The following is a 12,133-nucleotide window of genomic DNA, read 5'->3' on the forward strand; positions in this document are numbered from 1 at the left end:
GTTTCCTTGTCCTCTTTTTGTCGGCTGCCCTGATGCTGCTTTATGATGGCTGACGTTCGTGCTGGATTTTCTCCTCTTTTCTGATCCTTATTCCCTACTCCAAGCTTTACAAAATTTTAGCATTCTTGTGAAAGAAAAAAAGAAAAACCCTAAATGCAATATCACTTCCTCAGCCACTGAAGAGTTGTAACAATAAAAGTAAAAGAAGAAAAAAAAATTGTCAGCATTTAAATAATTTTTCAGCTGTAGTAGAAACAATTATGCCTACTCAGAAAATGGTGAGACCTACGGCAAAATGATCCTTGATTTTTTTTTTCTGTTTTTTTTTTTTTGTATGAAGAATTTTCCTGAAATACTTTAGTTGGGGTTTTTTGGTTTTGTGTTTTGGATTTTTTTGTTTGTCTTTTTGATTTGGTTTGGGTGGGGTTTTTTTTGGTTTTTTTTTTTGTTTTGTTTTTTTTTGGTTTTGTTTTGGTTTTGTTTGTTTGTTTGTTTGGTTTATTTGTTTTTTTTTTTTTTTTTTTTTGTGGTAGGGAAAAATCAGGGTCTGTTTTTTGGGCTGCTGCTTTCTGATTAGTCATGATGAGTAAGGCCCTGGGGTCCCAACCACCTTGGGGATTCAGCTCCCACACTGCCGTCTGGGGAGTGAAATTTCTTGTCTGCTGCACCAGAAGCAGCAGCTTGTCCTGCACCCAGACCCTCCAGCAGAAGGGGTGACATTAGGGGGGCCGTGGTTGCAGGGCTCAGAGGTGACACAAGCCATGGGGATGACCCCACCGCTGTGGCAGCAGCAGGTGTGTGGGGCTGCAGACACCCTGGCTCCACACTGGGGGAGATGCCAGTGCTGGGCACAAGAGCCTCACACACCTGCAGTGTGGCTAAAGGGAGCAAAACTGCCACAGCTGGCATTTGGGAAGGCGCGTGGGACATTCCCTTGCCTTTCCAGTTGGTCACCGCTGCCCCAGCTCTGAGTCCAGCACAATGAGCACAGTGAGTGATGCCCAGGTGCCCGCCCACGCAGGGACCATGGCCCCAGGAATCGCCCCTTCCCGGCCATGGTGAGGTGGGGGCCGATGGAAGCTGTGAACTCAGCCCCTCCCTCTCTGAGCAACGGGGTCCTTCCACAGCTCCCCGCTCCTCCGAGTGTCCACTGTGGGGTAGGGCACAGCCCCACACCGAGGGCGGGGGACTGTCATGTCACTCCACAGACATGAAACAATAGTCAGTGTCGATTATTTATTTTCCAAATAAATCAGCGGGTCCTGCAGCAGAAGGGCTGGAAATCGGCGAGTTTAGATTAGACCCTCCCCAAACCCCGGCTGGGCCTTGAGCCGCTGTCAGGGCTGCAGAGAAACAGCAGCGAACTCTCACGCAAATGGCCTATAAAAAAGGCCCCTGTCAAAGGCACCTTGACCTGGAGGCTCGCTGTGGTGCTGAGCTCCCCGTGGCCCTCCCCTCCCCGGGCCGCGCTCCCCTCGCATGATGTATTTCCCCTGCCTTTTTTAGAGCTGCATTATGTTAGCTCCAGGAAACAGCCTCTTCCTTCTTATAAACACAGCCCTGGGTTACTGACCAGCGGCCCTGCCACTCCACAGCCACTCTCTGTCCATCCATCACACCTCGCTGTCACCCTGGCAACATATCTCTTGGACCGGTCCGGCTCCAGGGATGGGAGAGGCAGGAGGGGGGGATAAGGGGGGGTCACATACACAGAGCACAATTCCAGCCTGCTGACTAATTCCCTGGAAACCCTGGGGCTGCACAATGAGAAAGCCTTTCCGAGGGTTTCTCGAGCGTTACTGGAAGGTCAGATGAAGGTCAGTGCAAGGACACGGCTCCTACTTTCCCCACCGTCAGCAAGGGCGGGTGCACGGGGCAGACATGGGTGAGCCGCGGGGGTACCACGGGTGCACGGTGGGAGGGATGTTTGGAGAAGGGAGCCTGGGCCCTGGGATGCGGCACAGAGCCCACTCGGCACTGCCGGGCGCAGGAAATGTGCCTGGGACGGGGCTGGCGGGGTGTCCTGGCAGCCAGACAGGCGTCAGCGCTTCCAGTGGGACAGGGCATGGCCAGTGGTGTGGCCTCTTGCCACTCTGACGAGGGAGGGATGAGGAAGGGAAGAATTACTTTGGCCCCATGTGTACTCCCCACCACCTTTGCTACGGCCCCAGTGCCTGCAAACTGCTGGCCTGCCACAGCATCGCTGCACGGCTCATTCAGTGTAGGATGGATCCTGGGGGAGAGCACCAGGATGGCTCCTGGGAAGGGCATTCCAGATGTGCTTGGATACCCATGGTCTCCAGTGTGCTGGGACATCAACAGCACAGGGAGAAGACAGGAACCGTATCAAGAGTTCCAGGTTGCCCTGTCAGTACTGGCACAGGGACATATTTTGGCTGAGTCTTTGAGCCATCCAGCTCTTGTATGCATGGCTGAAGCACAGCAACCACAGCAGGAGGGGTCCAGCCATGTCCTGCTCCTGGAACACCACCCTTGTCCATCCCCACCTGCTTGTCCTTCATGTTAAGCCATTGTCTCCAAGAGGAAATGCCATTTAAAGGCAGGTATTTCAAAAGAAATGGGAGATCTCTGCTCTCTGAACAACACAGCACTTCACTTCTGCCTGTTCCCTGCGTAAAGCTGGGAGTCAGGTTTACATAGGGATAAAACAAAAAAGGCAATGCTTTTAAGGACAGATCTTCACAAACCCAAACCAAAGCCCCATGAGGGCAAATCCTTTCTAATCCTTGCTCTTCCTCAGAGGTGTAAGTGGAGTGGAAGGGTAGAGGGGAGGGATTTAAATCTGGAAAACAGTTCCCCATCTCTTTGGTCTGGCAAAGGGCCCACTGATAGACTAAAAACAAGTTTGCAGAGAAGCCTGTGTGGGATAATCCAGCTATGGCCCCAGAGGGGATGAGAACAATTAGGAGTCCTCTCTCAAGTCTCCACTCCAAGATAGAAAAACAGTTTATAGTTTGGTCCAGAGTTGTTGTTAGAAAGTTCTGAATCATCAGGATACACTAACAATTTCTGCACAGTAATTGCCAGGATAATTCATTAGGCAGACTGAGAGATAAACTATTAAGAGAAGCTTTCAAATCTCCTACCTGCCTTCCCGTGTGCAGGACACAGGGGCTGCCCTATTTATACAGCAGTTGTCGGTGACGATCCGGGTTCAGGAGGGAACCACATGAGCAGCCATGGCTAAATACGAAAAGTATTTCAAAGGAAAACAAAAGAATGGGTATTTATTAGACATGTGCAAACCAAGCACATGCTCTGCCATTAACCTTTCCAGGCATGGTAATCAGCCAGGGAGCAGTTTGCCTTCACTGCCACTGAACATGCCAGAGTCTCCACCCACAGCAACTATTCTACTTCCAGGGAAAACCCACCAGAACATTGGAAGCTGGCCTGCTGTGGCCTCTGGAAGGACAGTGCAAAATGTCTTTGGGCTGAGCCTGATAGGCTTTTGACCCATATTTACCCAGAAGAGACAGAAATTATGAGCTTCCCCAGCCTCATCTTCCCCCCCTAGCCCCCAAGTGCAGGTTGTTGCATAACAGAGGATATTTGTGTCCAATCCTTCTGAGTTGGTCAGCTTCAAATCACATTTGGGAAGATGAAACAGTGCAACAGCCACTGGCTGTGGGTGCCTCTCGGAGGAAATGTCAGCCCCATAGACAAATGCCAGCAGAGTTGAGGAATGCCACTGCACAGAGGCCTGTGCACCTCCCTATGTATGCGCTCAGCCAAGATTGCAGCATAACTTCTGCCAAAGCTGGTTCCTGCACCCTTTTTCAGCTCAATTTCCCTGAAACCACTCTGGCAAACCCAGAGCTGTGTACCATTTCTTTCACAGACTTGCCAGCTCCAGGGTAGCCATGGCCAGGATGGCTTCATCTGCATGGGAACAGCCGGAGGAATCTTGATTAAGCAGAGAGAGAAGTGGGGACTGGCTGCCAGGCAGATGCCCTAAACAAGAGCAACTTATCAGCTGCGTTTCCAAGATGAGACATCTGTCACCACCTTGCACAGAGCCAGCCCAGCCACTTGCTCCTTACCAGCATGCCTGTACAGAAGCATGAGGGCTTCCCTCTCCCCAAAGGAAGCCATAGAAATAGCCACCATATAATTTGCAAACTTTCTTCTAGAAAATGCTTTGCTTGGGCTAAGAAAAGCATTACACCTGGAATGCTTTGGGGGACAGTGCTGGACAGGAGCAGGAGGCAGCCTGCAGCTGCATTCCCAGCCCCCTGTGTTTGCCAGAGAGCCGGCCCCAGCGGCAGCGCAGGGAGGTCTCCAGCCCGGAGGAACACCAAGTGCTGCGGACAGCAAGGAACCACTCCGCCAGCACACACACAGCAAAGCCCGACACGGTTAATCCCTCCAGTTTATTATGTAATAAAACGCTTTCCAGACCTGTTAAAATTTAATTGGTTTAATCTTAATTGTTCCATTTTCTATGGCACATGCAAACACAGAGCCTGACCCTGCCACTCTCGTGTGAACTGTCCCGCGGGCTGTGGTGGGAGCAGGATGAAACCCGCTGACCTCAGCGGGATTACGTGCATGAATCAGAGCGGCAGGCCTGGGCTCGGAGCTGAAATCCAGCACTGGGCAGGTCGCCAGCACAAGGCCCAGGGTCCACTTAGGCTCCACTTGAGCGCTATGGGATGCAAGTGGAACGCAGGCCTGTGGATGCGAGCGGTGAGCAAGCCTCGTGCTGGGCCTCTGCTGAAGGATGAATTTCAGCTCAGCTTCTCAACCTCACGGACACAAACACACAGCAATGGCTTCTCAGACACGGAGCAAAGGTAGTCCCAGAAAGTCTGTGGGGTGTGCTCCACCAACAGAGTGGTGTACGTGTGCCTGCAGCAGTGTCCTCCTTCTGCTGCATGGGGAACCCTCTCATTGCACGGTCAGTAACTGTGATTTATGACAGCTTCCAGTCCAGAGGAAGAGGTGTTTTGCTACCCTCTGCACGTCCACAGTCATGGGGCTGTGTTGTACAGCAGGGTAACTTTGTAAAGCCTGGATATCCTTTGTGCACAAGAGATGCCAAATAAAAGCAGGCAGGGAGGGGGTCCTTGGCACTGGCATTTCCTATCCTGCATTGCCTTAGATGAAGGATGACCTTTACCTGCTCCTGCAAGGTGGCTCTCACCAAGCTCAGCATGTCAGCCTCAGTTTCAGAGGCCCATCTGGCACTGAAATCAAGGGCAGCCTTGCTTTGGTGTCCAAGCCTACCGAGGTCCACTTGCTGCAATGGGCAGCACCCTTGCATTTGCTGCTCCTATCCCTCAAAGTGCTGAACACTGAATGTTTCACACAGCTATTGGTATCCCTCAAACCAACCTCCCACCTTAAAAATATATGTGTAGGATGCTAGAGTCTGGCTCTGACCTTTAGAAAACACATTTATATTCCACTGAGGCTTTGTTTTGGGATGCATTTCCAAGTCATGCATCCCTGCAAGAACTGTGAAGCAAAAGTAAATCAGCCAATGTCAATGGAGCAAAAAAAATACTGAAGAAAAGCAGATATTTGCTTTTCTCAAGATATTTGTATTTTTCAAGACAATGGGCATTAGTTGGGTAGTTCTCAGCCAAACCAAGCCAGCTGTTCTGAGGATTTAGAGAGATGCAGGCAGGTGTGAAGTGGCAGACTCGAGTGAACAGAATGGTGTAGGCACTGCCTGGGCACAGACGGGACACAGCAGTGGGAGACGGAGCCAGCCTGTTGCTGGGTGAGCATGCTGCATCCTCTGCCTGGACCCGGCTCTGCTGCCTGCAGAAGCCCTCTTCTCTCCTGAGGAATACAGATAATGTTTATTTTCAGAGTTGTGAAAAAGAGCCATTCCTGTGCAAGTGGCAGGGCAGGGATAAACGCCATCCTCTCCCCCGAGAGCCGTGACCAGGTGGGCACACTCAGGGAGTGAGTCCGGGCTGGGAGCGGCCGGCGGAGCCGCCCCGTGTGCCCTCCTTACGGAGCCCCTCAGGGCGCGCCCGTTGGGCACCGTGAGGGGCGCCGAGGCTGCGTGCGAAGAGAGCCGGACCCGGGAGACGGCGGAGCGCCGTGCCGTGCCGGACTGGACACGACAGGGCCGCGGGGTCCGCTGCCGGCAGGTGACCGAGCCGTGCGGAGCCGGTGCGGACCGCACGGGACGCGGCCCCACCGGCGGCGAGTCGCTGTCCCGAGACCCGCCGCCTCTCCGCGTCGCGTCGCCGGCCCCGCCGTGCGGGGGCGTCCCCGGCGCGCTGCGGTTCTCACATAAATCAGGACCGAACTCCTGGGAAAGGGCCATCCTTCACCGGGCGCTGCTGACAGAGAACGAGAACCAGACGGGCCCTGAGATAAACCACGGCGCGCAGCGTTTACACAAGGGCAGGCTCTGTGTAAATAGAGCCGGGCGCGGGGGGCAGCTCCCGGCGGCGCGGGTCCGCTCCGGCTACGGCCCCAGCCCGCGGGGCTCCTGGGGCGGCAGGCAGGTGGGTGCCGCCCGCCCAGCGCCTCCCGCCGCCGTGCCCCGTTGGCTCCCCGAGCACGGGGGCTGGAGACAGGGCCGGATTAGCGTGTTTGTTTGTTTACGGCCATTAGCGCGGGGCCGGCTCCAGCACTCCGCACCCGCAAGACTAATGGAGCAATTAGCAGCCCTGGTGCTGATAGCATCGCCCCGAGCGAGACCCCCGGCCGCGGCCGCTGCTACCGGGCTGCCTGCGGCCCGGGCCCTCGGGCGGGAACGGGCTGTTCGCTCCCTCGCCCGCCCGCCGCGGTGTGCGCGGCCGCAGCGGGGCTGCTGCTCGCTCCCCGGGCCCGGGGGGGAGGCTCTTGGCGCTCTTGGCTCCGCTGCAGCATCCGCACGGCGAGCTCCATCCATTACAATAATCCCCTGTCTAAACAGAGCGCAGGAGCGGCCGGGACAACAAGACCCTGCTGTAAACAGAGCTCAGGGGACGCCGCTAATGATATAAATAAAATAACCATTAATAGCCTGGTGACCCCAGCCCAGCCTGCTTGGGAAAACCCTGCAGCCGCAACCCGGGCTGAGACCCGCCGGCAGGTACCAGGGCTGCCTTGCTCCTTCCTCCCCCAGGCCTGTGTACCTCCGCACCGCTCGCCCCGGTCTGGTCGTGCTCCTCGGCGCCAGCCGCCTCGGTACGGGCACGGTCGGGCCCGACCATCTCCCTGCTTCCCTGGCCTTCCCAGCCGGGAACTCACCACGGATCCGCCTCCACTAAAGAGGGCATGCTGGCATGGGGGGGAAAGCGCGGGTCAGTTACCGCACCGGGAGACATGCGGACGATAGGGCGGTCCAGAAAAGGCCCGGCCGCGGCTTGCTCCCTCCGTCGGGCGTGGATTCCCCGAGTCCGTGTAGCTGGCAGCAGCACAAATGAGTGGGTCCCAGCGGGAGAACCACTCGTTCCGCCGGGGAGACGCCGTTTATGCCCGACCCAGGTTCCCAGAGCCCGCAGGCCGCGCCCGGCGATCGGCCCGTCCGGGATCCCTGTGCGGGCAGGAGCGCGATGGCGCCAAACGAGCCAGACCCTGCCGGGGCGCGGCCCCGGCCCTCGGCACGGCGGCTGCTGCTCCAGGCGGACAACGGCAGTGGCCCGGCAATTCTTATGGCCGCCACCACCGAGGGCACCGGCCCTTGACGCTGTTCTCCCCGCCGGGAAGCTCGGCCGCACTGGAGCTCCCGGGGAGCGCGGCGCTGTGCAGAGCCCGGCCGCTCGCCGCGCTGCCGCCGGGCCCCGCGCCTGCACCTTCCCGGGCCCGGGGCCCCGAGGCGGGCGGGAGTGGCCCGGGACGGTGGCGGATGCGTAACACAGATAAGGAACTAATTGTTACTAATTTTCGGGGTCCCGGCAGCGAAACAGCGCCGAGCCTCTCTGCACACGGGCGGCACGGGGCAGCGTCGGGCCCCGGTGTGGCCTGCTTACTGCGGGCGCCCTTCCCCGACCACCGTCCGGACCGCAGGAAGGCGTCTCCCACGGGGAGCGGCGAGAAGAGACCGAATCGTCATATTTATATGACGAGGGGTTTGAAGCTGCGTGCTGGCAGCGGTCCGGTGCGCCGGGGGAAGGGGAACCGGCCCCGCCGCGGACCGGTAGCACATGAGCTGCGGAGAAGTGCGCGGGACTCGGGCTCCTGTCCCGGGCTGCGCCCCCAGTAAATACGTCTCTGGGGTGTGCAAAAAGACGAAGATACGAAAGCACCGACAGAGCACCGACTCCACCGGCTAAACGCTGGAGCCGCCGGACGTTAACAACACGAAAGAAATTCCCGGGAAGGCCCCGCGAAGCCCCGGCGCCGGGACACTCACCTGCCCGGCGTACGCGCCCGGCTCCGGTGGCTTCCCCTCGTCGCTGATCCAAGCCCTGCGGGGCAGCAGGATTTTAATCACAACGAAAAATCTCACCAAAGACCCTCTGGCCCTCCCTCGGTGCGCTCGCTCCCCGCGCCGCGGCAGCCCGGAGCCCCTGCAAAAGTCCAGGGCCGCGGGGAGCGCCGAGGGGCCGCGGCACCCCCCGCATTACTGCGGGGCTCGGCCGGTGCCCGGCGAAGTCCTGTGCCCGGGGGACCCTCAGTGCGGAAGAGCTCGGCAGGCTCATTCGGTGCGTCACCCGCCGACACGGCGGCGAGGTGGCTCCGCAAAACCCGCTGGCCGCCCGTTACCGGCGGGAGAAACTAAACAAAACGAAACAAAACGAAACAAAACGAAAAACAACGAAAGGAAACACCGACAATCGCGGTATCGCGCTCCCCACCCAGCCTCGCGTTAACGCGGTCCCAGGCTGCCCACCCGGCCCGGCCCGGTCCGCCCCGACTGGGCCTGGCGGTCGCAGGCTGCGGGGCCCGATCCGGCGGCGGCGAAGCGTGCTTTCCCCTGTGCGAACGAGTGTCGCACCGGCTGCGGCGATCTAGGCCGGCCTGCAGATTGGCCGATCGCGGGGGTATTTGTGGGGGCACCGGCGAAGGGACCGGAGGTGCAGGGGGATGCGGAGTGGGTTGGCTACGTGTACGTCGCATGGCTACGGCCCGTCCGGGACGGCGGGGTCGCCGTCGGTTGCGAGAGGGCTGCGGGGTGGCGGAGGCGAACCTCCCCTCCGCTACGCGTCCTGGGCCGCGGGAGGCACTTGCGGGGCCGTGCTGGTGGGAGGGGGAGGACGGGCCGGCGGGGCCGCACATGTCGGTCCCTGCCGGGGCCGGACCGAGCCGTGTGCGGGCAGGGGCCAGCGGGGCGCGCCCGGGCGGGGGTCCCTACCTACCTACACGTGCTTAGCACTGGGGGGCGCGGCGGCGTCTGCCGCGGCTCTCTGCGGGGACCCCGACCCCGGCGCACCGTCCCCGCGCCCGCCGGGCGGGTGCCGGGCCGGCGGGGCGCTCTGCGGGAAAGCAGCCTCCCCGAGTGCAGCCTTAATACATTGCTATTTCTGGCCGGGCGGCCGGAGCCGGGCAGGGGGCCGGCTCTGCCTCCCCCTCTCTCCAATGGCGAGGCCGCCCCCGGCCCCTCCTTGCCGTGACGTGCCGGCCCGGGGCAGAGGAGGCTCCCGAGCCTTTGGCTGTCCCTGCAGAAGCTGTAACAAAACGCAGACCCCCAGCGCCGAGCTAATGGAGGCAACTTAGACAGAAGCAGGCGCGGCCCCTCGTCTCTCGGCGCTGCCTGCTCCCCCCGCACCGGGCGCGGCGCTCCCCGCCGAGCAGCCTCCCGAGCGCCGCCGGGCCCGCGGGACTGCTTGGCCGCTTGCGCTGCCCCGATGATGTTACCGAGTCCCGTCACCTCCACACCCTTCTCTGTCAAAGACATCCTCAACCTGGAGCAACAGCAGGACCCGCACTATGGGGCCCAGCTCCCGCACCACCTGGAGCACCACTTCCACCCAGCTGCCTGCCTGCTGGCGGCCGCCGACGGCGCCCGCTTCTCCGACGGCGAGGAGGAAGAGGAGGAGGAAAAGCTCTCCTACCTGAGCCCCATGGCAGCGCCGGGCAGTCAGGCGGACGCGCGGATCTCCGCCGACAACTACGTTCACGCCGTGCTGCGTAGCTCCTGCGAGGCTCCCGGCGCGGGAGAAGAGCTGGACCCGGCGGTCCGAGACCCAAGTGAGTATCGGCTCCGACGCGCTCCCCGCACTGCACCGCCCCGCCGGGACGGGCCGCGCGCTGGCTTCCCGTGGTGCGTTCCCAGCCCCCGGGTATCGCCCCGCGAAGCCCAGGTCCCGGCGCTTTGCCCGCTCCACGTCCCTTGGCCATGTCGAGCCGGGACAGGCACGTCGCGGGGCTGCCACCGCCCTCCTCCGCGCCTCGCTCGCGTTCTCCCTGGGGAGTGCCTCTGCATGGCCCCAGTCCGGAGGTGCCGGATCAGGCCCGGGCTCTGCAAATTCGGTAGCAGAGGGGGAAGAATGGGTCGGGTTAGGCCCAGTCCGCACCCGCTGCGGCGGGGCCCGGCGGCGGAGCAGGTGCCCGGCGCTGTGCGCGACGCGGCCCGGAGCTCTCCTCGCGGTGCCGCAGCGGTAACGCCGCAGCCAGCCCGGAGGCGCGGGAACGTTACCGGCCCCGCCACCCGAATCGGGCCCTCGCAAACACAGGCAGTGCCGGAGACGGCCGGTCCCGGCGCTGCCTCCCCGCCCGCACCGCGATGCCCCGACGGGCGCGTAGCGGCGCGGGGTCGGCCGGGGGCGAAGCTCTCGTCCGCCGGTGGGGCCCGTCGGGAGCCCCGAGCGCCCGGTGTCGGTGAGGCGCACACCATGACCTGTGCTCCCCCGTACAGAGAGCTGTGTTTTGAAGAAGCCGCTGGACGCAGCGGAGAAGGCGGAGGAGACGGAGAGGCCGAAGCAGCGGAGCCGGAGGAAGCCGCGCGTACTCTTCTCCCAGGCGCAGGTCTTCGAGCTGGAGCGTCGGTTCAAGCAGCAGCGTTACCTGTCGGCGCCCGAGCGGGAGCACCTGGCCAGCAGCCTCAAGCTTACCTCCACGCAGGTGAAGATCTGGTTCCAGAACCGGCGTTACAAGTGCAAGCGGCAGCGGCAGGACAAGTCGCTGGAGCTGGGCGGCCCCGCGGCCCCGCCGCCGCCGCGCAGGGTGGCCGTGCCCGTGCTGGTTCGTGACGGCAAGCCGTGCCTCGGCGGGTCGCAGGGCTACAGCTCTGCGTACAACGGGCCCTACTCCTACAATGGCTTCCCCGCCTACGGCTACGGCAACGCTGCCTCCTACAACCCCGGCTATGGCTGCACCTACCCGGCGGGCACCGGCGGCGCGTCCATGCAAGCCGCCTGCAGCCCGGCGGCGGCCGCCAGCCCCTTCGTGAACGTGGGCGGCCTCGGGGGTTTCAGCGGCGGCGGCCAGCCGCTGCACCAGCCGGCGGCGGGGCCTTCCTGCGGCCAGGGCGCACTGCAGGGCATTCGGGCCTGGTAGCCCGCACGCACTGAGGGTCGGGAGCGGACCGACAGGACGGCCCGGCGGCTCCGCGGCCCCGTTAGCACCCGCACCGCGGCCCGGCTGCGCGCCACGCGCCCTGGACCGGAGGCGGCGGCGGGACGGCGCGGCGGGACCCCGGCGCTCCCGCGAGCATCGGTGCGGGACTGGCGACGGACGGAGCGGAGCGGCGCGGCAGGACGGGGCCGCGCGAACCCGCAGCGAAGCGCCGCCGCCCCGCGGAGCCGCCGCGACGGCCGGGCGGGCCGGAGCCGATCGCGCCGCGCCAGCGGAGCAGCTTTGCTTGTAAAAAGCCGACGGCGGGGCCCGCTAGTGCCGCGGCTCCTCTATCTACTCTGTATCGGTCACTGCCAGCGCCAGCTCGCCCAGTCAGTCAATAAACCAGGTGCAATACTCGCCGCCCGATCCTCCTTCGTTCACCGGCCGGTGCCCGGCGGAGGGGCCGGGGCCCGTGCCCGGCGGCGGGGCGGTCGCCGCGTCGTGCCCGCGGGGCAGGGCGGCCCGGCCGGCTTGTGAGCGTGCCAAGGGCGCTGAATGGGGCCGCGTAGCTCAGAGCCGGGCCCATTGTGGCCGACGGGCCGGCGCTGAAAGGAGCCGCCGAGGAAGGTAGCGGGAATAGGCGCTTATTGGATTCGGGAACAAAAGGTGTGGCAGGGAGGCGAGGGACAAAGGGGCCCCGGCGCCGAGATTGACGGGCCGC

General features: G+C 61.9%; 1 protein-coding gene across 1 annotated transcript; it reads left to right on the top strand.

The window, feature by feature from the left end:
- The first annotated feature begins 9,761 nt into the window (after window positions 1-9,761).
- Window positions 9,762-11,538, top strand: NKX2-3 (NK2 homeobox 3). Its single transcript, XM_053983930.1, has 2 exons — window positions 9,762-10,104; window positions 10,772-11,538. The coding sequence occupies exons 1-2, from the start codon at window positions 9,762-9,764 to the stop codon at window positions 11,410-11,412; spliced, it is 984 nt and encodes a 327-aa protein (XP_053839905.1). The 3' UTR covers window positions 11,413-11,538.
- The last annotated feature ends 595 nt before the right edge of the window (window positions 11,539-12,133 follow it).

Source organism: Vidua macroura, chromosome 8 (assembly GCF_024509145.1).
Source record: "Vidua macroura isolate BioBank_ID:100142 chromosome 8, ASM2450914v1, whole genome shotgun sequence".
NCBI lineage: Eukaryota > Metazoa > Chordata > Aves > Passeriformes > Viduidae > Vidua > Vidua macroura.

What these genes read in the sequence shown, in the direction of transcription:
- NKX2-3 (XM_053983930.1), top strand. Translation starts at nt 9,762, where the DNA reads ATGATGTTACCGAGTCCCGTCACCTCCACACCCTTCTCTGTCAAAGAC. An exon ending in CCCGGCGGTCCGAGACCCAA is followed by an intron (nt 10,105 to 10,771) that starts GTGAGTATCGGC and finishes TCCCCCGTACAG; the next exon opens with AGAGCTGTGTTTTGAAGAAG.